The following is a 27,817-nucleotide window of genomic DNA, read 5'->3' as shown; positions in this document are numbered from 1 at the left end:
ATTTCTTTCTTCCTATGGAAATGGTTTGCGGAAAATTCTGGATTTCAAAATTATAATTCTTATTACCACGCATTTATAAAAAATACAAAGCTGAAAGTTAATATTCAACTGAATATATGATTTTTATGGCATGCTCTAAAATATCATGATAAAATTACTGAATTTTACCGCACTTATAAAATTTTATCATGTATTATAAAGCAATATTTTATTGCTAATTTTACAAAAATCATTGTTAAAGTGCTTCGATAAAAATTACCGAGCTTTTTGGTGTTCCCATAGAGCCAGAAACATGGTAAAATGTATCGTATTCTAGTAGTTTTGGCCATTTTTTTTTTCCTCAGCGTAGATAATGCTATCAAAGAATATAATGAGCATTTTTTATTATTTGGGGACTCTTTTTGTAATTGTTTAATTGTATTACAATTATTTATTTTTGTATTTTATTTTCTTTACTTTGTTGCGTTTTTTTTAAACTTCCATTTACTCTTTCGTTTTGTTTGACACTTTTTGTTATATTTCAAGCACTTAATAATTAATTTCAACGAACTTGAATATATATTAGCGGCAAAATATTATTTTAGTCTGTATTTCTTAATACTAACATTGCTACACTGATTGTGGAGTGATATTGAATTATTTTTGAATAAATGAATTATATAATTGAGTGCTAAAATATTGGCTAGTTTAGATTTTAAAAAAATATGGAGATATGGTAAATTAAGGAATACATAAAGATACTATTAAGTGGTTTAAACTTTTCACCAGTCTTCTTGAGTAGACTATTGGGGCCATATATTTTCTAGACTACAGATACCTCTCCCCCCCCCCATTCTGAGGTTTAAAAAATCCGAATCCATCTAAAAAAAGGGTAAGTTTATTAAATTGTTTATGTGTCAGAGTCTGTGACATATGATATATTCTAAAATAATTAATTATTATAATTTAGTTTAGATTCTTGAACTGTTGAAATTGAGTCTTACTATAAAAAAATCCCATCATTAGATTAAAAGTTATTTAGGGTGTTTGCTTTTTTGGGTACGGTACAACATAAATTGTTTCAGGGAGAGAAAAAAACAATAAAAGAGTTAATTTTAAGACGCGATCAGAGTAAACGGCTTTTCTTATTTTTTTTTTCATCTGTCCACATAAAGAAAATTTCTTTACTCGGAGAAAAATGGTACTCTTTTTCGATTTTTTTAAAATTTTATTTGCAATTTGATTGATAAACGCATTAAAATATTTTTTTTTCTAAGACCCAAAAGTTCCTGGGCTTAAATCAAAGCTTTTTACTTCACTTCATCAGTCCTCCGATACGAAGCTTTTGGAGCCCGCATTAAACTGTACTTACGATTCCGTTCGAAAACAAACTGGGGAGTTTAATTGCGTTTCTATTTAATAATTAATTCCGACTTTTTCATCACCTTTTTTTTTTAAAAGAAAAAAAGAGTATTGAAAATTTTTAGAAATGGCTCCATAACCTCCGCTTCGTGGAACAGACCCAATATATTTAAATTTTTTATCCGAATATTTGTAGATAATTTCTAGAAAAACGACTACGACTAATTTGATCTAAAACAGGATTTAAATTCTATCAGATTATTTAGAAGTAATTTTTTTTTTTTAATTTACCAAACCTCATCCCATAATTATTAATTACTTCAAACATAATACATCAAATTATCAGTTGAAGAGGACAAAAAAAAATCCAATATGCAGCAGAAAATTATAAAGCATGTCGGAAATATAAATAATTCTTTACTGTTTGATGATTATTGAATAGCCACGTAATGTTTAAATAAATAGGGAGGAATACTAAAAGATTTGGGGGGAAAAGGGGGTTCTCAACCTCTCTATGACGCATATATCGTTTTTCGCTTCACAGCTTTCTCTACAATGAAGAGAGGGTCAGGTGGAACCTGGCGTTTCCCCTAGCTTTGGGGAAAACAACCATGATTCTTAAAAATGATTGTGTAAAGCTAAGAGTATTTGCACAGAATTAAAGAAGTTAATTTTTAAAAAAAATATTAAATATTAATTTTTTGTTAAGCAGACCATTAATAGTCTTGACTACATTTGTTTTTATGCGATTTCATTATTATTTTATTCTCATGCTTTAATTTGCGGTAATAAAACAGCTGTAATAAAATCAAGTTCTTTTATAGTTTTTAAGTTCTTTTATACGGTTAGAGTATAAAGGTCGGAGAGATCACTATTAATAATGTCTTCATTTAAATCATTAATAGTAATGACGCTAAAATTGTTGTACGGTTTTTGCAAGCAAATATCTTAATATTAGAAGTGGATATTTTAAAGTAATTATTAAAGAACCGGAAAATGAAATTTTTTAAAATTATTACTAAAAATTAAAGAATCAGAAAAATTTATTTTTGTTTATATAGGTTCCAGACAATTGAAAAGTTTTCATACTTTTGAAATGCTGCCATACTTATGAAAAGTTCTCATATTTTTTAAAAGTTCCCATATTTTTTAAAAGTTGCCACACTGTGTCATCTTTTTGGGCTGCTCTGAACACTTCTTAATCTCTCCTAGCATAAGAACAACGCGTCACTTTACCTGATACAAACGTAGAGAAAAAAAAGAATGGTCAAAACTATCAGAACACGGTAAAATTTACCATGTTTCTGGAGGCACCCAAAAGTTAAGTAATTTTTACCGAAGTGCTTCGGTAATAATTTCCGTACAATTTACAATCAAATATGGTTTTGAATTATATGATAAAATTTGGTAAATATCGCAAAATTAGATAATTTTATTGTTATATCTTAGAAAATGCTCTAAAAATCATTTATCCGGTTAAATTTATTTTTTAGTTTTAATTTTTTTTCAAAATTTATGGTAACAAGAACTATAAGTTGGAAAACAAGAATTTCTGGTAAACCGTGTTACTATATACACGGAAAAAATTACAACTGAATCAAAGGTTAAAATACCGAAAATATTGTTTTATTAACCAAAATCATGTTTTTTTTCTCACTTGAAATGTCAACCATACAGCTCGGTAATTTTACCAGAATATTTTTCTCCGTGTAGATTTACAATTGATAGAGTGTCTACAGTTTTGAACTTTCTTCCTTTATAGGATAGAAAATCCACTTTTTGAGTTGAAGACTTTTATATTAAGTTTAAAAAAATACATTTAATTTTCGTTCTCCGCAGATTTAAGAAATAATGAAATCGCTGAAAATATTTTTTTAAACACAAGATAATTTTATTTTATATTATGTTTATTTCAATCAATTTAGTTTGCTTCCACTTGTTCATATAAATGTATAAAATAGGAAGAATTCCCCTCCAAATGATTTAGTAATTGCAATTTTCCATTCCCGATATCTCGATTATCTTAAACAAAAATTAGTTAAAATTATTTTTTCTTCTTAATTAATAATTTATTTTATTTTATAATAAATTTCAAGAGCTGTGAATAAGAATTTTTAAGCAATTTAATCATTTCAAAAATGTGTTTCTCGCTATAAAAAAAATATAGTTGAAAAAAAAATACTTCTGCGAATTAGTTCTTATTTTGCTCCACTTAAAATAATTAAATCTTATTGAAAAATGAAATTATTCTTAAGGAAAAATTTAATTTTATTCATTAAAATTTTCAGAAATAATTTCAAATATCGCACGAATTTCCAATTAATTTTAAGATAATCCGAAACATTATGGAATATTTATAACTTAGTCACGAAAGAACAAAAACCAAAAAGCTATGCTGGGTTTTTAAGGAAATTTAATTTTGTTTATTACTTCTAAATTATGCTTCAAAATTCAACTGGCTTTAATATTTTAGATACAACTTCAATAAGTTAACCTGGAGTGATATATCTAAATAAATTAAAGAAAATAGATATATATTCATAATTTAAAAAAATATTTTTTCATGAATATCATAAATAGATAAGAAAAAAATTGTATAACTCTTGAATGGTTTTTTAAAAATGATAATTAAATTAAATAATAATAATTTTTTTTCTTTAGGACTCCGTAGGTGATGCAGATAGTCCAGACAGCAAGCATGGTAAGACATTTTAAAATAATTTTTGCAAAGAAAAAAATTAGTATTTTCTAAATATTTTCTGGTCAATTTTTAATTCTTTTTACATAATTTTATCTGCACATGAAATTTTATAGTGATATTAATAATTTGCAAAGCACGTCTGAGAAGTTCAGAATTAGAGAGATATTTAAAAGAGAATTCAATTAAAAATGCGTCTTTTTGTGTGCGTAGAGATTAACCTACACTGCAAAAATTTATGGAACACAAAATATCTGATATACCGTATTACAGTATTAATTACCATAAAATCACCGAATCATTCTAATTAAATAAATATTACTGTATAAATTGCGGTATTATATTTTACAGTTAAAATAGATTTTACGGATGATACATCCAAATTGTCGGTACTTTCTACCGTAATTTGATTCAGAATTTCTTACAGTGTATGAGAAACACCACATTTCAAGGATTGCAAGAAATTGATACACATAATTTTTACAGTAATAATTACCATAAAGTCACTGAATCACTCCAATGAAATAAATATTACTGAATAAATTATTTTACAGTCAAAATAGATTTTATGAATAAGGCATCCAAATTGTCGGTACTTTTCTACCGTAATTTGATCCAGAATTTTCTTACAGTGCAAGGAGAAACAGCCCATTTCAAGGAATGTGAGAAAATAATATGCTGTAATTTTTAAAGTAATAATGACCATAAAGTCACTGAATCATTCTAATTAAATAAATATTACTGTATAAATTACGGTATAATATTTTACAGTAAAAAAGCATTTCACCGATGATGCATCCAAATTGCCGGTCCTTTCAACCGTAATTTGATCCAGAATTTTTTACAGTGCAAGGAGAAACAGCCCATTTCAAGGATGGTGAGAAAATAATGTACCGTAATTTTTAAAGTAATAATAATCATAAAGTCACTGAATCATTCTAATTAAATAAATATTACTGTATAAATTACGGTATAATATTTTACAGTAAAAAAGGATATTACCGATGATGCATCCAAATTGTCGGTACTGTAAAAATTTTGGATCAAATTACGGTAGAAACTACCGTAATTTGATCCATATTTTTTTACAGTGTATGGAGAAACAGCACATTTTAAGGATTGCGAGAAATTGATGCTAATTAGTTGCGAGCGTAGTAGATTTGGCTTGTGATCAGTAGATTTGGCTTGTGATCAGTAGATTTGGCTTGTATACTCAAACTGCCGACAAATTGAAATGAAACAATCCATAAACAATAAGTTTTGTAACAAATTGGATACATAGCTCCACTTTCTACGTACTTGTTTCTCAGCAAATATTACGATGGGTAATAAGATCGATGTAATAACGGATCAAATCCATGCTATTGCAAGATCATCGATGCATGTTTGACAAATTTGGAATTAGCAATGAAAGATCATTCACAAAGATATAATTCAGTGTAAGATCTATTTTGTGCCCCAGTCGATGCTTTCATTGATTCATTTTTAGAGATTCAATGATGATTTTAAAAGTGCATCATGGCAAACTGATTTTTCTTTAAGGATGGATAAAAGTTTTTGGTTTTAATCATGTTATGCTTTCATTCACCGAATATTTCAGATTCATCTAGTATTATTAAACATTAATGTTTTTAGTCTGTACGGTATAGAGATGCCTATAGGCGTTCACTGCACAAGTCAATTGAATAAAATGATTAATAGTCGAAAAGTTCCATGCACTGTGATAAATAAAAAACGGACTACCCTGACACGTTCTAAGACTTAATCTTAATGGCTTGATGGGTAATCTCAAATATGCTAATTAATTAGTGCAGACTATAGGTTAAGTTAATCAGACACAAAAACGTGCTTTCTCTGAATAAACATACCTTTTTCGAACGGATTCATATTTCTGGCCCATAAAATATAGGGGGTAGCGGAAAAGTACAAAATTCACACAAAATCGGTCGAATAGTTCCTGAGAAATCGAATTTTAAATATGTCGTATTTTCAAAATTAGGTTTCTCAGGAACTATTCGACCAATTTCCTCAAATTTTGCATTTTACCATCTAAAATTATATTCTTTGAAGTGATGTAAAAAGTTGCATACCTTACAATTCAAATATTTTCGATTCTTATTAAATAAAATAATAAAATGTAATAAATATTTACTGAAAGTTTTAGTTTGCCTGGAATTATCTTTCGGTAAACCAGTTTTATAAGAGTGAACAAAAGTTTTCGATTCGCTTAAAAAGTTCTCGAGATGTGGCAAAATGCGAAAAAAATAAAATTAACATTAAAGGATCCAAACTTTGGGCCACGCTTTAGGCCAAACTATCGGGATCATATTTTTCGAATTGCTGTTATCCCCTATATTTTGAGAGTCAGAAATCAGAAGTCGTAGAAGAAAAAGACTAGTTTATTCAGAGAAAATACTGTTTTGTGTCTGTTGTCGGAGCTTCAAATATCGTTTGCACTAATTAATGAGCATATTTGAGGTCACCCTCTCGAACCATTAAGATTGAGTCCTAGAACGTGAAGATCAGATCAAAAGTCATTCAGGGTGGTCCGTTTACTTTTTTATTTTGTGCACTGTATACAACAATTCTCTTTGAATGATATAATTTTTTGGCTAAAATTAGATGTAGCAAGCTTTTATTCATTGGTCAGTTAGTAAGTTTGTAGTTTTTGACGCAAGAGCTAGAGATGGCTATATCGCTCTATGTATGAACTCTGTCTGAGGGTCCCATTCGCCCTGAGCTTAGAACCATTCGAATTACTCTAAAAATAAAATTAAATATAACTGATTTATAATTAATGTTACAATTTAGAAGTAAAATTCATAATAGCATTTCTGAATGAAAGTTCATAAGAAAGTTTCATAAAGCTATTTCATGTTCAAAGTTCGTGCTGTTCAGTTTTTCATTTGTTTTTATTCTAAAAACGTCGGTAACGTTTACTGTTCAGGAAATTCATTATAGTATAATGCTACGACTGAACTAAGCTTCTTGGTACTTAGATTTAAGGTATTTCAAAAAGAGGAGTTAATCGATTTGGGCTGTGAGCAGCTCATACATAGGTCGCCATTTTCTCTTTAAAGAACCACTTGTCGGAATTTTATTTCTTCTCCCCATCCTTTTCTATAAGTTAAAAACATAATTTTGGCTAACCCTAAATTACTTACTTTTTGTTGGTTTTCGTACTTGATACTATCCATTTTGATGCATGAATTTTTTTTTTCGTTGGTTTTTTATTTGATACTACCCCATTCCGTTGCATGATTTTTTTTTAACTTTTGGTTAATTTTTTTATTTGATACTACCCATTTTGTTGCATGAATTTTTTAAAAAACTTTTTCGGTTTTTAGATTTGATACTTCCCCTTTGTTGCATGAAATTTTGTAACTTTTTGTTAGTTTTTGTGTTTGATATTACCCATTTTGTTACATGAAATTTTGCTACTTTTCGTTGGGTTTTTAATTTGACACTACCCATTTTCTTGCTTGACATTTTCTTTAAAGATTCCCTTGCAATTTTTCGTTTAGAATCACTTAAAAATTTCCAAACATCGCCTTGCTTCTCAAGCGATCATCCAATCGAGATGAAGCAGGAAAGAGGAGTGTTCCGGGAGTCATTTTCAATCGTCTGGTTTGAAGATGGCTTGCGAAGGAGATTGTCAGATGAGGGAGTGAAGCTGGTCGAAGGATTAGGGTTTACTAATCACCGACGAAACCTCCCAATCGCTTGTCATTCCCTCACATCCCAGCTCTCCCCTCCCTCTCTATTTCCACTCACTAACGCTTTAGCTTAAAACCGCGTAACATCGACATTGTCACAGAAAAAAGGGACCGTCTCCTCATTGGCAGTTTTTATAGTATTGAATTTTATTTTATTTTATAACCGTCGTTGAACAGCCGACCGAATTTTCAGTTTACGACTACCAATGTTCAACTCCGTAGCCTTGTAATTTTGAACCCAGTCCAGAAGACAAGGGAATTCTTGGATCGAGTATTGAGAGGAGGACTTTTTGGTGGAGCTAACCAGCATTTGCGTTACATGGAGAGGAAGACGATGAGAATCTCACACGGTTAGCCTAACGAAAATGGGAATCTAACCCATCCGTCTAACACTGAGGATATTTCACGTCAGCAATGTGGTCGGCGCAAACCGGAGGCAGAATTCGATTCGACTGGTATTCGAACCCGGTCACCTCATTCGAAAGCGAACGCTCTATCCCCTGAGCCATCGCTGCTCTCGGATCAAGTATTGGGAGAAATTTGCCTTCGTGGAGGATTCTTTGCTGAAACTAACCCGTATTTACGTTACATGGAGAGGAAAATCTCCCACAGTTAGCCTGAGGGCAAAGGGACCCTAACCCATGATCTGTCTACCGCTGAGGATATTTCATGTCAGCACTGTGGTCGGTGCAAGCCGGAGGCGGATTCGTATCGACCAGCCATCGCTGGGATTCGAACCCGGTTCACCTCATTGGAAGTCGAATGCTCTATCCCCAGAGCCATCGCGGCTCTATAGTATTGAATTGTTCGGATGGTTATTTCGTATTTTCCTTTTGAAAATGAAGGACGATTGTCTTATAGTGAATAAATATTTTATTGAATTATGTATTGCCCATTCCGGTCCAATACTTTTTGTCATCTTTCTGGCAGTAACATGATTCCTAACTCATAAAAGGTTTGCTTTTTAATGGTAATTAATGCAACGGCACAAATTTCTTTCCGTAAGATCATGGTCTGGTCTATAAATGTGGTGACCCTAGGCACAGAACTATAAGGAGCATCCCGGTTGTAGCTTTAACCGAATTTACTTGTTGTTTATTTACTATGTGCCTTGCGATAGATTTAAGCTTATATTTATTACGATTTTTGTTAACTCACAATACTTAAGGAAAAGCACAAAAATAAATTATTCGAAGTGCTTAAGGAGCCTTAGGCCTCGTCCTCCCAGACCTTATGATAAATCAGTCACTGATTAAGAACATGGGGAACCCATATACCGAGTTTTGAGAATAAACCTAAGCTTCTGGTTAATAGGGTGTTGGATTCGTGTTCGTTAGAATGAGAGTTCAAATCCTGTCTGCTGAAGAACTCTCGCATGGTGACTGATGTACGTTAAATATGTCGGGGTCATAAAGTCCTCCAAGTTCCCATAACAAATCAATACTTCTAGAGTATTGATTCAGGTGTTCCCTTGTATTCTAGATTGAGTTCAAAATTACAATGCCATGGAGTTGAACAATGGTAGTCGTCAACGCAAGAAATTAGGTTGGCTGCTCAACGACGGTTATAAAACAAAAACAAAATGATCATGAACGATCGAATTCGATAAATTTAATCTTTCAACGATCTTACGTCTTACTTCATCAGTCTAAACTGGCATAGTGCATCATCGTATATCTTAATCGAAATTTTGTGAACCAGTTTTAGCACTGGCGTACTGTCAATACATTCTTCTCTAAACATATCAAATATTTTTTTTTCCTTGTTTAAACGACCTTTATATCGCTTCGATTTTTAAAAAAGTGAAATTTGTCTTCTATATTTGAAAGTGCGCCAACCAAAAACTGCAGCGTAGAATCAATCGAACTTTTTCACAAGTAAGCCTTCTTGTATCAACTTTCGAAAATTATAATGATTATACGACTTCAGAGTAAAGTTAGCTGTGAAAAGATTCAATCAAGTATTCTCTCGTGGAATCAACGGAATTATTTTCCGAGCAACCCAATAATAAATCAGAATATATTCATAATATATTTCCACTTGGCGAGTTCAAACAGTAAGTACCGTTTTGAAAGATGGGGATATTCTTTTCTAGTCTTTATCCATGAACCGGTAAATGTTCATTGAATTAATCAGTGACTTTTTTTTTATCTTGATCTGAAAATAATCCAATAAGTTCTTATTCCGTGGCAGTAAGATTACGAACCTATCTATAGTGTTCATGAACCAAACAATGGTCTATACCCTCTACAAAGATAAATGCCGCCAGTAGCAATTTCGAAACATGGTTTTTCGCTTCGTCCTTGATTTGCTACAATCTCATGCAGAAACAGTTTAGGTAATTTGTGGTAACTCCATACAAAGCATTCTTATTACGAATTTTTTTTTCATTCACTTTTGCAACCAAACCACTATTGACCGCAGGAAGGTGCCTTCACCATGAACTTCTTCATGAACATGAGTACGTCCATCATTGAAATGTAGAACCTAATTTCTCATCACAATTATCATCATACACCTCAACAAGTTGACGATAAATTTCAACAAACTTAACATTCTTTGCATTCAAAAACCGTAGTACAGAACACAATTTACAGTCGGCGGGATCGACGAAGGATTTAAATGCTCTCTAACACATGTAAGCACAATACAATTCCGATATAATGACGTTAGTGGACAGGCAATCAACCAATGAAGTTTTTGCGCATGCGTGTAAATGTCACACTATCGTTGCGGCTGCGGTAGGACAAAACTGTGCTTACTTTCCGAACATACCTCATACTTTTAGGCAATTCCATCGTGGCAGCAATATCGGGACATCATGTCCATACTTGACTAAAAATACATAAAGAAATATTTAAGCGCGGCTACATTTCGTATGTACCCTTTGTAAACTAAACAAAATTACTTCAAACTAATGAAAGAAATTCCTCAAATAACTTTAATTAAAAAGATGCCGTTGTATCAAACAAACAGAAATTGTCTTGTTTTTAGATTTCGTTATATTTAAGCGAAGTACCTAAAAAATAACACATATCTTATTGTGAAAATAGAGTATTTTAATTTAACTGCTGTCACACATTTTTGAGACTAACTAGCATCTGAGATAAGAACTATGCTTTTATTACATTTTTCTCTAAAGATTACGACAAATGTAGGGTCATTTACTAAATTGGTTACGTTTCCAATAAATTCTGTTGTTCAAGTGGAAATTTGAAGACCAACCTGTATTCAATAGACTTTCTTTTTAGAAAGAAAAAAAATTTAAAAAAAGAGAAAGAAAGAAGAAAGAACAGAAAAGTAAACATTTGCGTGTAATGGTCTTTTTGTCAATATTTTTTTAATCGAAGTAATCTGCATAATTTACAATTGTTATTAGCTAAACAAGACAATTCCAAACTATTGTCAATCATTTTTGCTTTGAAGAAATCTGCATAATTTACAATTGTTATTAGCTAAACAAGACTATTCCAATCAATTGACAATTATTTTTGATTTGAAGAAATATACTTAATTTACAATTGTTAATTGAGAGCCGCGGTGGCTCAGGGATAGAGCGCTCGCCTTCCAACGAGGTGACCCGGGTTTGAATGGCTGGTCGATTCGAATTCCTTACCCTGCTCGCACGGACCGCGGTGCTGACGTAAAATATCTTCAGTGGTAGACGGATCATGGGTTAGAGCCCCCTTGCAGTCAGACTAAGCGTAAGAGATTTTCGTGGTTTTCCTCTCCGTGCAACGCAAATGCGGGTTAGCTCCATTGAAAAGTCCTCCACGAAGGCAAATTTTTCCCAATACTTGATCAAGAAATTCTTGCCTTCTGGATTGGGTTCAAAATTACAAGACTACGGAGTTGAACATTGGCAGTCATATTCTTGTTCTTGTTCTGGTGAATCAGTTTTTAGATCCACTCCCACTATAATTTTTTTAAATAAAATTCTATACATTTGTAACCAGAATTATGACGCTTAAAATCTGAAAAACAAAAAATCTCATAAAAATAAAAAGTGTACCTTTGAAAACTATGATAAAGAAAAGGTGGTACTGTTTCCTGTGAAACTTTTAGCCTTTTGAAATAATATTTTTTAAACGTAACTTAAACAAAAATTTGTAAAGGAAGTTCTGCTTAAAAAAAATTCGAGTTTCTTTGTTACTTTAAATAATTTAAAAGCATTAGAAAGAGTAGTCTGCTCTTTACCGGGACGCAACTATTTAGATTTTCTCATACAAAAGATCTATTTTAGTATGCATGCTATCAATGAATTGTACAGTCGGCAAAAAAAAAAAGATATCACCCTGAATAACTTTCGTTCTAATGATCGGATTTTCACGAACTAAGTGCTAATCTTAATGGTTCCTGGGGGTGACCTCAAATATGCTAATTAATTAGTGCTAATTATTAATTAAGTTACGAAATCAGACACAAAAACGTACTTTCTCTGAATAAACACATATTTTTTCTTACATATTTGGATTCTTAACCTTCAAAATATAGGGGGTAGCAGCAATCTGGGAAATATGGTCCCCATAGTTTGGTCAGGAGAGCGATCCAAAGTTCGTACCCCTTAATGTTAATTTCACTTTTTACGTTTTTAGTCATATTTTAAAAACTAATAAAGCAATTCGAAGAAAATTTCACCCAGTCATAAAACTCATTTACCCAAAGATAATTTCACGAAAAAAATAATTTTTAATAATTGTTAATTATTTTTTATTATTTAATTAAATTAAGGATGAAAAATTTTTGAATTATAAGGTATGAATTTTTTTATACCATATTAATCTACATATTTTTCAATTGAAAAATCTAAAGTTTCAACTGTTTTTATTTATTAAAAGCTGAGAAAAATTAAAATTAATTATTTTTAAAAAAATAATTTGGCGACAATGAAGAAATGATTAAATGGAGCGATTAATATTAAAATGTGATAAACTTGCGAGGAACTTGACTTCGCGCGCTTAGCATAAAATTTCATTCATATTTTTTTCGCTAATAATCGTTTGCTTATCTTTTCATTTTTATTTTTTTAAGCTATAAAATACGATGTTTCTTCTTTAGTCGTCTAAAATTCTATTTGCAATTTAGTAAAGAAATTTGAATAAAACATTTTATTGAATAAAATACATTTTATTCAGAGAATGTGGAGTTTTATAAAAGCATGCTTCTGATAGAATATGATTATACAACAGATTGTGCTTCTTTAATGTGATTATTTTTTATTTTTTTTTCCTCAATAACTGATAAAATTTCAATAATATACATACGAATGAATAAATTTGGAATAAAATATTCATCAATTTCTTGAATATATATTTTATAAATATTAATAAAAATACGCAGTCAACATTTTTAAGCATCTCTCACAACATCGCAAATTTCTCAAAATCTTATAGGGTAAACTAACCAGTGAAGGAATACTTAAGCTTAGCTTGTCTTTAAAAAAAAATCATAAAAATTTCAAAATTTGTAATTTTAGCTAAATGACGTATTTGTTATTAAATGCATGTCGACATATTTGTTATTAAATGCAAATTAGGTAAAAAAAATTTAGATAACTTACATAATATTGTTTTAAGCTTTTGGTGGTTTAAATAATAAGTAGTAAGATAACCAAGTGAAGGAACAGTTCTTAAATTGAATAAACACTAAATTTTCCAGTGAATGAGCACTTAATTTTGAGAATGTTTGATGCTCGTTAGGAATCCTTAGGCCACACAGATATCTGTCGCCCTGTAGATGCCTGAATTGACTGATGTTAACACAGGCGGGCATTAGGAAAAAAAAAATCTTTTAAGTTTTCGTGCCCCCATTTCAGTATCTTAAGGGCCTTACGAGCTATATATATATATCTGATATCTGAGATATATATATATATCTGATATATATATAACAAAAATAATCATAGTAGCAGTATTTGGTGGTAAATGTAGCATATCGTAATTGAAGAATATGTTGTGCGACATTTTATGGTGAATTTGCGAACGTAAGTTTCAGAATGTATCGAAACATGTGGATGCTATTTGCTAATCATCTTTATCCAAAGAAAACCATGTAACGTAAATATCTAGCAAAATGAAGCAATTTTTTAAACAATGAATCATACAATATGCAACATATTATTTCAATATCTTATTCTTAAACATAACATATTTCAATGTTTTTAAAATGCCACTAAACATTCAGCAATTCATTGAGTTATAGAAAAAAGAAATCGTAAATTACAGAAAACCTTGTGAATGTGCATTAGAATTACTATACAATCTACATTTTATTTTTCATGCACTTTTTTTTTCTTCAAACTTTCATGCCTAGAAGACTCGATTAAAGCTGTAAAAATCATTATCCCTAAAATTTTGTATATAGCTATTATAAGTTATGTTAATTTGATTTTAGTATGAAATCCTCGAATAAACATAGCAAAAATAGCATAATCTAAATAATATCAGATAAAAAGTTCATGTATTTAAATTCTGAAAACTTATAAATCGATTCAAATTTTCTTTTCAAAAGAGATTAAAATAATTTTTTATTTTATTTATTTATTTATTTTTTTTGCTTTTTGGACATAAATGAACTTAAAAATTGTCTATTGCCTAGAAACTTCGAGGTGTTTTCTATTAACTATTAATTAAACCTCTTAGAGCAATCACAAAACATTATTTCAATTTTTTTACAGTCAGAAATTGGTTGCCTAGCAACCTAGTAAAATTAAGCGTTTCTCTTTTGAATCAGTCAAGGGTTATCTTAAAATATTTATTTGCGCAGGCGACTTTTTTTGGCGGTTTTCTGGACTATCGCCAAATATATAAACCTTTATTGCAACCCAATTTACGACCCAATTGTCTTTAAATTTTGTCTACCCCCCCTAATTCAAGTGTCTAGATTCCAAATATGTAAAAAAAAATATATGTTTATTCAGAGAAAGTACGTTTTTGTGTCTGATTTCGTAACTTAATTAATAGTTAGCACTAATTAATTAGCATATTTGAGGTCACCCCCAGGAACCATTAAGATTGACACTTAGTTCGTGAAAATCGGATCATTAGAACGAAAGTTATTCGGGGTGATATCTTTTTTTTTTTGCGGACTGTACCTTAAGCAATAGACTCTAAAACTATTCAAATAGATATTAACTACCTAAAGCTTCATTTAATTCAAACTACAGGCGTTCAATTAATTAAAAAATATTTTGTTTTGCTTTTTATTAATTTAAAACTTTATCCTAACATCACCAGGAATAGGTTTAAACTGTTAATAATATTTTTTTTTTAAAAAAGCGTTTTATATGCTTATGTTTTAACTGTCGTATATCTTCAATCCATTGAAATTATAAAAACAGTTGTGAAAGATAATCCCTAAAGCTACTAACAGGCATAAAATTCGAAAAAATAACATTTCGATTTTTTTTTCTTCTTCCAAACCAAATAAGCTTTATTCTTTCTTCAAATCAAATAAGTTTTATTCTTATTCTTTTCTAGCCAAATAAGCTTCAGTCTATAATAAAGCTAAATTAGTCTCATTCCTTTTTCAAGTCATATGAGCCTCATTCTTTTTTCAAGTCAAATAAGCTTCATTTTTTTTCAAGCCAAATAAGCTTCATTCTTTCTTGAAGCAAAATAAGTTTTATTCTCTTTTTTTTAAGCCAAATAAGCTTCATTCTTTCTTGAAGCAAAATAAGTTTTATTCTCTTTTTTCAAGCCAAATAAGCTTCATTCTTTCTTGAAGCAAAATAAGTTTTATTCTCTTCTTTTAAGCCAAATAAGCTTCAGTCAATATTCAAGCCAAATTACTCTCATTAATTTTTCAAGCCCAATAAGCCTCATTCTTTTTCCAAGCCAAATAAGCTTTATTCTTTCTTCAAGCCAAATAAGCTTTATTCTTTCTTCAAGCCAAATAAGCTTCAGTCTATATTCAAACCAGATGAGTCTCATTTTTTTCAAGCCAAATAAAGCTTCGTTCTTTCTTCAAGCCAAATAAGTTTTATTATTTTTCTCTCAATTCAAATAAGCTTTATTCTTTTCTCAAACAAAACAAATGACTTTGTAATAAGATAGATGGCAAATTATTTTATAAAAAAAAAGTTACATTTTAATAAAATCACATTTTTACAATTCCTGATTCAATTCTATGAAAGATGACCTAGCTCGTACCTTTTTTTCTAAGTGGAAAGTCCCCTTAAGTATGGATGGTGGTAGGTAGGAGATTTAGAGTATTAGACATCGTTGTCCAAATACTTGCATGAATAGGGGAAATCCGGTCATTGTGCTAACAGAGCGATAAGTAATTCAAGTGTCCTTCCTACTTCTAAATCACAACTCCACATTTACATCAAAACGAGCCCCCCTCTTTCATTCCAATCCTTTTTCCCAGTTTTCTCAACAGGAGCGCCAAATTTGGCTTCTTTTGGCCCCTAATAGAAGATTTTTATTCATCTCTCACAGCAGACATTTTTGTTGTTAATAAAAATTATTATTGACTGAAACTTGGCGATTAAAATATCGAATTATATAATAAATGAAGGAAAAATTATTTTGATGTTCATTTTATCCCGAAACCGTAATTGTTAGACATCCAGATTACACTTAATTCTTAGGTAGATGGTACTCAATTTTTAATCGGTGTAGTTCTGTGTTTCTATATTTAACTACGCGGGTGACATTTTTATATTTTGACTACAGATACCACGCGATTAGTTATCTCTTACAGAAAACCATAATTGAATAATTTTAATGCCTCTGTCTGCTACCCTGAAATGGCCTAAAATTCAATACATAAAGAACTTTGACAATATCGCAGGCATAAGGCCGGGATAGCCTGGTTAGTAAGGCACTGGAATCCAGCCTCCCCGTGTAGTAAATGGTGATTGTTGCACGTTATATCTGTCGGGTCACAAAGTCCTCCATATTCCCATAACAAATCAATACCTCTGGGGGTACTGATCCAGGAGCTCCCTTGTCTTCTGGATTGGGATCAAAATTACAAGGCTACGGAGTTGAACATTAAAAGTCGTAAACCCAGAATTGTGTCGGCTGTTCAACGACGGTTATAAAATAAAATATTAAAAAAAATATCACAGACATCTCTGGGAAATAGTTAAAATCTAAATCAAAATATTTTAGCTCGACAAAAACAGCAGAAATTTGGTTAATATATTGCTTAAAACTATTTAAGGTGTTGGGATTGCAAGAGCTGTTGAAAAATTAAAATATTTAAATACAGTTGCACTGTGCATTCGGCTTGGTTACCTTTATAATTCATAAGCTGTATAAGGTAATTTTTAAATGTGACCAAGCTGTTTACCAAAACAGTTTCTATTTGCTTAAAAATTTTGACAGAATTTTATACGCTTAGTTCTATTTTTAAACGCAGAAAAAAAAATTTCAGTGGATGATTTTCATTAGGAAACCAAAATTTAAACGTAATTTTAAAACTATAGATATATATGCACACACAGATGTGACAAACGTAAAAAACTGTCAAATAATTTTTAACACCAACAATTCCCTTGTTTGTATTACAAAACATCCGAAAATATCGCCAACATTGTGAACGAATGGTAACCCGGTGTTTGCGGTAGATTTGTAAAGGGATTAGAGGGGCAAAACTGATTCTGAATGTTCACCAAAGCTGCTCTAAATTCCGGAGATTAGTTGGAAAGAAGATGACTTTAACATCCCATGCCACGAAATGGTCCTCCTTTTCATCAGAACTTCTCACCGTTAGTTTGAAGGGATGAGTGACAAGGGATTATCGTCATCTTCTCTTAATTCTCAGGCGCAAAACTGAAGGATAGCGAATATATAACAATTCTTAGCCTATTGGTTGAAAATGCACTTTAATTTAATCTAATAACCATGAATAATGCTTTTAAAAAGTTATTCGGAATTTTTGTTTTATATTGAGGTTAAGCTTGTTTGTTCAAAACGTTAATTATGAAACTCTGGATTCACGGTATTTCTTTGAGTTATATAACTCTTAATTCACTGTAAATTAATTAGTGTAAATTATAGAACGCTGAATTATTGAATTTTAAAATTTAATGTTTGAAGCATTTTGAATTGTCTGTGTTTATATTAGCTTAAGATTGTTTTGTCTTGATGTTAAATTATCGAACTCTAAATTCATAATATTTATTTATGTAATCCGAATTCATCGTATTCTGCGAAAATATAGGACTCTGAATTTTTGACATTCACTTAAATTATAAAACACTGAATTATTGAATTTCAAAATTTAATGTTTGAAGCATTTTGAATTTTTTGTGTTTATATTGACATGTCTTTATATTAAATAACTAGCTTTTTCACTCCTGATGTTAAATTATAGAACTCTAAATTCATAGTGTTTATCTAACTAGTCTGAATTCATCGTATTTCTTAAAATTATAGAATTCTGAATATTTAATTTATTTAAATTATAAAACGGTGAATTTGCTGAATTTTAAAATTTAATGTTTGAAACATTTTGAATTATTTGTGTTCATATAAACTCCAGCTTGGTTTATTCCTGATATTAAATTATGGAACTCTAAATTCATTGTGTTGATTTAAATTGCCTGAATTCTTTGTATTCTTTGAAACTATAGAACTCTTAATTCACAGCATACGTTTAAATTATAAAACCTTAAATTCGCTTAATTTATTTAAATTATAGAAAGCTGAATTTATTTTGCTTTAAAATTTAATTTTTGGATCATTTTAAACTTTTGTATTTATATTAAATTAAACAAGTTTCATTAAATATATTACCAAGTACTCTTCTCAAAAACCGCCTTTAATATATATTTTAAAACCCTTGTAAAAAATGGAGCAAAAACATAGCACATGATGATACGCAAATTAATATTTTGGCAATGAAAAAACTAAAACTTTCTTGAAATTTGGAGAATAACTGCGGATTAAGATAAAATTAAAATACTAAAGCCTTTTTAACTGCGGAGAAAAGTTAAATGTTAATTGTTAGAAGCTTTTCCAAGTTTCAGCAAGCAATCAAACTGGTTTTGATGTTTTCTTTACACACGATTGATTAGTCAGTCATGTTATAATTGGATTTATTTTCTTCACTTTATTAATTTGCGATACTTAATGTGTGTTTAATATCACAAAGTTTATGTTTTGTAATTCCTCCTTGCAGTTATCAAACAATCAAAACTAATCATCTATGAATACGATATTACTCACTTTATTAATTTGAGATATTTAACGTGCAAATTGTTTTACTACATTTTCGTCAAGTATTCTAAGAAGTGTAATCTTAATAATGCATCGTATATATTTCCTTTTAAGTAACAAACTTAAGAGAAACATAATTGATATTGACATTAAAATTTATTATCCCAAAAACTTTATCCAAAGATTATGCTTTGCCTTCCTGACACCATCAAACAATCAAAATTAATCACCTCTAAGATATTACTCACTTTAAAAATTTGCGATATAATTTGCCTCACTCTATTAATTTGAGATACTTAATGTGGAAACTTTTTACTGCATTTTCGACAAATTTTCTAAAAAATGTAATCATAGTAATGCATAGTATATATTTCCCTTCAAGTGGCAAACTTAAGAGAAACATAATTGATAATTAACATTAAAATTTATTATCACAAAGACTTGATCCAAAGATCAAGTCTTTGCCTGCCTGACATCATCAAACAATCAAAATTAATCACCTGTGAATACGATACAACTCATTCGTCACAAATGATTAGAAAACACATTCATGCATGTTTTTTATAATATCTAAAGATAGCTCCAAAAACATATCAGCACAATAATCAAAAACGTCACATTATCTACTTCAACGTCTACTTATATTTAAAGTGACACTCGGAATTATTATCCATGATAAAACTTTATCAATATCTTAGTATCCACACCCATAACAAGCCTTCGTCATCAATATCACAGAAAGAAACTATAGAAATCTTTCTGACCACAATTCAAAAGATAGCTTGTAATGTCCACCCCCTCAGAACATCCAAATAGAAGTTAATTGTTTCGCATAGAGCGGTTACCAAGGTGACTCTACGATCGTCTGATTCCGAGCGAAACAGATTCACTTGTTCTACTCAGAAACACGAAACAAAATCGCCTTTTAAACACACATTTTCATGGAACATTAGCGTTAGCACGTTTAAGATAGCAAGGGTGACCTGCTTTGGCGTATGAGTGATTGCTTGATGGTTTACTTAATATCCTATAAAAACTGGCTGCTCTTTTGTTCGCCAAATGGCGGTGTTAATGTATGTTTATATTCTGTACTTAAGAGAAAGGTTTTTAGCTCTGTGATACCTAGTTTACCCATTTTTAAACCTAATAAGGTGTTAAACCACTCCACAAAAGAAAGTATTTTTACTTAATGCCTTAAAATAGGGGTGACCAACAGTAAGTGGCTTTAAGTTCCGCCTTTTGTGTAAAAACTCTTAAACTAGCCACGCCATTATAATCTGTATCTAGCTTTTTGTACCACTGAAGAAGAAATAAAATATGCAACAAAAAAGCTGAATAAGGCTTGAAATTATCAATTACAATAATGCAAAATTTACTATGCTTTTTAACGTTCCGATTAAAAATTTCGTTACAGGTAGAAATTCGCTGTTGGGAAACTATATTGTTGAGAGGCTACATGTTTAGTTATAGTTAATAATTCATAAAGCAGACTGTACTGCAGCATTATTATAGCAATTATTATAGCAACTATTATTATAGCAATTACTATAGCAACTATTATTATTGCAATTATAGCAACTATTTCCAATAATGCCACTTTAATGTGCTAAAAAAAAGATTTCGGATGTCGGGAACTATCGTTTATTCTGTACTTATTGTTGAGGCCGCAGATAGTTCGCTATAGCGGGGTCCGAAATCAAATCTAAGTTAGTAGTTTATAAAAGTTTTAATAATTTTATTGCTGGATGCAAAAACATATTTCATTATACATCAAAATGCTATACAAAAGCTATGTATAGTTAAAACCCAAAATTATATAATTTATTGCTATCTTTAAAATTTAGCATTTTTTGTAATAAAACAAACTGATTAATGTCTTCCTAAAGCTAAAAAAGCTGGTCGCAAAATTTTTTACAAAACATTCAAACACTCATTTCCTTTCATCTCTAATTATTCAAAAAAAAAATTTTTTTGTTCGAGATTTTCGTTCTTAGAATATTGAATTAAAAAGGTGAAGCAGTGAGCTTTGAAGCATCTTTATACAAATTTTGCTATAAGTTATTTGAGTTTTAAGAGGAGGTCACCTTATTTAGAAAAAAAAACTAATGCAGAAACTTATGTATGAAGAAAACAGTCACAAAAGAACTTTTTGTAATTATTGTGGTTATTATCTCATATATTTGTTTAGAGAAAAAAAACTGAAACTTGTAATTCAACAGCTTTTTAATAAACAAAAGATTATTAGATAAAAATAAGCATAATACTCGGTGATAATCATTAATTGCTGGCCCCAATAGAACAATATCTAAATTTTATTCATTTAAAAACAATATCATAAAAAAACAGCTAGCTAGCTAGCGACGCCATTTCTTGTTGAAATACTGATAACCCACGCATAATATGGAAAACTGGCAAGCAGCCAACAAAGCCGAATCAAAAAACCTAATTCGAGATAGGGGTGTAATGTTGGAGGGGTTGTATTTCACAGTGGAACTTTGTGGCATTGATAACTTATAGCTTACGCCCCTGACAGCTAATGGACTAGTCTGTTTCCGCCATCAAAACGGATGTTTACTTCACCACGAAGTCACTGGCTTAACATTCAATATTATGGTAAAATATGAAAATAATACATTTCAACAGTATAATTTTCTTATCTTTTCAATAGTTTCTAATAAAGACGTTAATTGATCCATTATTAACTAATTATTAATGATTTACTACTAATTGTAGTTAGTGCCTCGGAACTAGCAGTAATAAATGCATCCTTCAGTCATATTAGTTACATAACTATAAAGTTAAAAAAAATCTCAATTAGAATTTGAATACATTTTAATACCCGAATAAAATATTTGATATCGAAATGGGTTGAAAAGCAATTATTGCTCTATAAGTCTCATCAAGCAGTCAAACATTTTTAATGAAATTCATCCCTCTTTCCTCTATTGGGGTTTAACTTCTTTTTATGCAGCTCTTTCTTCCTATCTTAAATATCATTTTAAATCACTTAATAAGTATACTCAGCTTCCAAGTCCAGGAAGTAAAAGCGACCGGTGCCCACATAGCCACCAAACAATTGGTCACGAAATTGTTTGGTGGCTTATTGGTGGAATTGAGCCTTAACCTCCGTGACTTAATGGCCCCTACCTAGCTGATGCGGGAATGCTTTGCAAATTGTATGCTTTTTGACTTCTCTTTTAATAAGGATTTTAAAAGTATGTATTAAGGGAGGTGTGTACTAACACACTGATATTTTTGAATTTTCCAATTTATGGTTGTTATTCTTTTTCATAGTGGGAAAAGCAGAGGATTCGTCTCTTATTGATCCACAACGCTTATCAGCCCTCAGCAAAGGTACGGATAAAGGTGTGAAAATATTTTCTTTCTATTATTTACTTAACTGACTTTACAGTTTACGCACTATTTTGCACATTGTCTTTACAAGTATGCCCCTCTATATATGAAACTGAAAGCCTGTTTGTATAAATCTACCGTGCAATGGAAAAACCAACGTAAATGCTTCATGACAGATTCCAAGAAAAGTGGCTTGACAATATAGAGCGCCGATTATCCAAACGCTGCTTTACCGGATTGTCTAATTATCCGGATGGTTCAATGATCATGTGTTTTTCCCCACGTCCATCAAAAAAGAAAAAGAAAAAAATACGAAAGAGCTTCTTTATTTTTAAAATATTTAAAAGGGGTCGAAAAATGAAATGTTTAGTCCATCTTGAGAAAATTCATTCCGCCCAGTTTTTAATAGTTAACAGATTTCGAATAAAACTGCAAAAAAATGAACTTTTAAGCAAGCCATTAGGCTACTTCTAATAAGCACTACTTACAATTGATAATCCTAATCCTGGAAAAAATGAAGGAAAGTTAATTAAAAACATTCTCATAACCGTTAAAGTTGTCTAATTCCGTTCCGATTCGTCTGGATAATTGGCGCTATACTGCATTTTCTTTTCATTGCTAACACTATCAACGCTAAAATAGAATTTCAAAAAACTGATAAAACAAAATTTATTTTTTGTAGAAACAATTTTTGCACTGAGTAAGCTTTTCATACAAAATTACCAAACACATAAAAATTTCAATTTTGAATCTTAGTTTTGAATCTCGATTTTTAAAACTCGATTTTGGAATTTTTTGTTGCTTACGTTGATTTTTGTATTGCACGGCATAGATCGCTCATGGGCTGCAATAGCGACACAACTCAAAAAATCAAGTTTTGAGATTAAGTGGGTTTAAAGTTTTCATTGCTAAGGAAAATGCATAAGAAATGCTTCAGTTTGCTTAAACAAAGATTACCTTCAAACTGAATTATGAGTTGTGTTAGTATTGCTGCTGAAAAGAATGAGTATTTTCATATTTACACTTGTTCTTAGTTCGAAACGCGTGCTTTTTTAGTTGTGTCACTATTGCAGCCCATGAGTGAAATGTACTCTAATCTCACTAACTCATTCACTAATCTAAACTAACTCGAAAACTGGTGCACTGATTTGGATCGTGGGGTTTTTTTCTTTATTTTTTTTCTGAAGCGAGCAGGTTTTCTTCTTCTTTATTTATTTTTTTTTTTTTAAATTATTTATTTTTTTTTTTTTTTTTTTTGGTAAATTTAGATTAACCGCCCTTTACGCAGTATCGAGAAAAGATAACAAAACTATTGCGGAAATCTATTGCACATTAAACTTTCCTTAATTTCTCTTGAATGATTTATCCAGTTTAAACGCCCTTTTTAAAACGTCCTTTTTTAGCAATTCATGTTTCCAGCGAATTGCTAAAATTTCTTGGATCACTTTGAAATTTTCCACCCCTTATCGTTAACTTATTCGCCATCAATATAAAAATAAAATTTTTAAACTCTCATTGTTACGTAAGCAACTCCGCTACAAAATGCAAATCTTTATTATTTTCAAGGAAATGGAAGCAAACTAAATGCATGAAAGAATAAAACAGAATTTAAAAATTTAAAAAAACCTCAACTTTTCTGCGGTTTTGAATGAAGAAGTAAAATTAAATATTGATCTTAACTTATAAGAACCGAGTTGATACAGTCTCAATTAATTTTTCGGATATTATGTTAGATTCTTATAAATTTTATCTTAAAATGAATTCCGAGAATTTCGTTTAAAATTTATAAGGAAAGCTGATAAAAAAAATCTATGGTTTATTTGATGCTATTGTTATTCAGAAACAGCCCACTTTTCCTCTGCGTTTTTTAACAATTTTATACGAAGTTTTTACTACGTATTTTAAAGTAAAATTCATGTAAAATGAACATAATATCTAAAAAATCAACTGAGACTATCAACTTAATTCTCATAAGTTACACACAACACTTTTAATTTACTTTTTTAGTGCGAAGCCATGGAAAAGTTTATGTTTTTTTCTTTAAAGAAGTATAAATCTATTTCATTTTATGCATTTTCATCTTAAAATTCGCCAAGTCCTTAAAAAAATAAATCTTTACTTTTTCTTCTATTTTCTACTCTTTATAAATTTGATACTTACAATAAAATTCGATATGAGGTCAGATTCATTTGTATTGCATATAATTCGAGAGAAAAGCTTATATAAATTTGCTTATTTACTCAATTATCAACATCTATTCTATGCATCTAGACTAGATAGATGGAATAGATGGACACTACAGGTAGAAGTTTTTTTTAATTAATTTTAGGATAGTAGAATAGCTATCAAATTATCACTTAAATTAACAGTATTGTTACACTGCGAAAAGATGTTATCGTAACAATTAATACTTTCTTGGAATTTCGTGGAAATCGCATTTGAGGATAGGTTGGAATGGGAGTCAAGATCTTAGGAAAATCCGTTGTTGGAGATAAATTCGAACACTTTAACGACCGACTCCACTGCTTTAATCAACACTACAAAATCATGCATAAATCTGGAGGACATATATCGATACAATTAATAATTCAAAATGCTTTAATTTTTTTTATCACCAATGGCTCTACGTTATCAGATTAAGCATAAAACTTTTCTGAAATTCATCCCATGAGAATAAAGATTTACTCTATCCAGTATCGTTTGGCATGAAATTACTGCTCGAGGCCTTCTCATAATAACCACACAAAAATGTTTTACCCCCCATTCGATTTGATTGGAAAAAAATCATTTGCACTCTCAGGCATAAAACTCTGACTATTAAACATTCAGGGGCCTTGAGCTGTATTTCGTTAATTTCGATAATCACTTCACCACGAAATCGCATGATTTGAGACAAAACGTGAACTCTCAAATCTATGTTTCCTGAACTCAGAACCTCGTCGCCGCTCATTGTGGGAGATTGTTAACAAAAATGACGAAACTAGAGTGAAAAGTAGACTAGAACAAGTCGTCCGAGCTGAATGGTGGTTAAAGAGTCGGCCTCGTGTTAGGAAGATCCCGGGATAGAATCTCGCATGTGGCATGTGTGTAATTTTTCTCTCTGCACTAGTTGTGTTGTTTAAATGACATTGCACTACGGATATGGTGTTCACGATAAAGTGATAGTTAGAAAAGTTAAAGACAATAGACGCTACAAGTTATTTATTTTTTATTTATTTTTTTTTGAAAAAATAGATTGGCGAATATCTTAATAACTTTTACGAAATTCGTTTCCTTGAAGAAGTGGTAATAGTTATTTCGTCACTTTTGCAAAATCTTTGCCCGGAGCATATACCGTCAAAAATAAAGAAATAGTTTCGTGAAATTTGAGCATCCATTTCTTACAGTGTTGTGCTTACATTTAAAAACAGAATAAAGTAAATAAGTAGCAAAATACCATTTTCTCTAATATTAAGAGCCAATTTTTTAAGAAGAATTTCGCTAGCCATAACAAAATCAAAAATGTGTATACGTATTGTATCTAAGACTGATCCACAGTATGAGCAACAGGTGCAGTTAGCACAAATATATTTCCTTATGGATTATGCCACTCACAATGAGTAAAATTGCGGAGTAAAATTGACAATGAGGTTTTAGTAAAGCTATACATTTTTGAACTATTATTTGCTATTACGTTTATGATTCAACTTGATTTATTTTAAATTATACCGGCTACATAAAATAAAGCATTTAATTGCATAAATATCAAAATTCAATAAACTAACGAAATTACAAGAAGCGAATTCTAAATCAGTGTTGCGTACTGAGTAACATCCAAATGATCCAAAACACAACATATGGTGGTTCGATGCACAACACCATGTTGTAACTTGATCTGATATTCCTTACTTTAAAATAAAAAAAATTTCTGGAGAGTAAAACAGAATTCGTTTACAAACAGTATTTTATTGATAGACAAACGTGTAATGTATTTCAAACGAAATATCTAAGATATTTTAATAATTAATTTCTACCTAAGAAATAAGCTAAAATTAGATACTTAAGTAACGAGAAGAAGACCGCTGAAAACAGCTGGTTGTGTATAAACTAGAAGGGATGTTAACGTTACAGCTATTAAGCTTGGTTAATTATCACGTTGAATCATTTTTCGGATCAGTTAATTGGATACCTGCAATCGAAGACACTCGAACCTGATTGGCTGCTGAATCGGGGTATAAACCAATGCCGTGATTAAGCAACCAATCAGGTTCAATCCCCACAAGTGACGTCACTGACAGATACCTAGTTGAAACCACTGTCCCTTACGCATTAGGAGCTCCAAATAAATATTTAAGCGAGAAAGAAACAAAAAACGCCATCGGCATTTCTGGAATCACTGATAAAAAGTGCAGGGGACATCAAAATCAATTTTTTTATCTAATGAGACTTGGAAAGTTTCTAGTATACGCCTCTTGTCCCCTTTCTAGTCCCTATGGCAATCAAACTGGTTTTGGTATTTACATTCCCCTCTTCCACATTGATGATTCGTATATTTTCAATAGCGTTTTTTATCTGTTCTGTATTAGTTCGAACCCCAAATATGTATACTTTTTTTACTTTATAGATCAGATAATAAATAATACATATGAAGGACAGTTACAACTTTATGTACATGCCTGAAATATTTTAAAATTTGTTAAATATCGTCACTTTAAGTAAAGTTTTTCAACTAAAGATACAAGTTTAAAAATAAAAAGGAAGCATTAGCATTATCAATTCCCTGTCAAAATTAAACGTATAAAAATGTTGAATAAACGTTGGAATAAATCCATGAATGTATCTTAAAATAAATATAAAATTTACTTGAATTACATTATCGATTTATTCCAGTAACCTCCCTTTTTTGGTTATTTACTCAATTTTTTGCACACACTATTTTTATACGCCCGAAGCTCAAGTTATTGTGATTCGAGCTTCTGCTCCGTATTGTAGTCCATTGCAGCGTAAAACACTTTTTGTTCCTCTTGCTTACTTAGTAGTTTCCTATGGTTCATTTAACAGAGAGAATCTTTTTTTCTGCGATACATTTTTATATTCTTCCAAACAGAAAATCTGTTTAAAACACTGATAGTGATTAATTAAAAGACTAGATAAGCAATTCATAAAAAATATATATTTGCACACGCTGTGTGCAAAGAGTGAACTTCAATTAGATTGTTGTAGATTACAAAGAGTAATACTTTTTGTCTCTAGTGTATTTACTTGCTTTCGTGTTAGTATAGAATATTGCAGGGGGGAAAAATGCTACAGATGTAAAGGAAATATAAATGTAGTTAAGCTTTCTGCAATCAAATTAAAAGTTATTCAATTATGAGTTAAAAGCTTAAATTTAAATCAATTTGACGAAGTACTTTGCTTCTAAAAGCTTTTGTGTGTTTTTACAAATTACGTTAAACGAAGGATAGAGTTTGGGTTGCGTATTTAAAAAAAATTATAATTATAAAAATAATTGCATTAGTAATGTTTTAAAACGCTGGCGCGCATTAATAGCAAATTGA

The 27,817-nt window shown here is 30.5% G+C and overlaps 1 protein-coding gene across 2 annotated transcripts in view; it reads left to right on the top strand.

Annotated features, from left to right (window-relative positions):
- Window positions 1-27,817, top strand: part of fuss (SKI family transcriptional corepressor fussel) — a 114,269-nt gene that overhangs the window by 62,718 nt on the left and 23,734 nt on the right. For both annotated transcript variants that reach the window (XM_016048545.4, XM_071183141.2), the window contains exons 4-5: window positions 4,003-4,042; window positions 22,221-22,292. In XM_016048545.4, the coding sequence (XP_015904031.4) occupies window positions 4,003-4,042; window positions 22,221-22,292 (112 nt within the window). The remainder of the gene's footprint in view (window positions 1-4,002; window positions 4,043-22,220; window positions 22,293-27,817) is intronic.

Source organism: Parasteatoda tepidariorum, chromosome 7 (genome assembly GCF_982258835.1).
Source record: "Parasteatoda tepidariorum strain Cologne lab strain chromosome 7, Ptep-v5.0, whole genome shotgun sequence".
In the NCBI taxonomy this organism is placed as follows: Eukaryota; Metazoa; Arthropoda; class Arachnida; order Araneae; family Theridiidae; genus Parasteatoda; species Parasteatoda tepidariorum.
The sequence above is the reverse complement of the archived record's forward strand: the minus strand, read 5'-3'. Positions and strand labels throughout refer to the sequence as shown.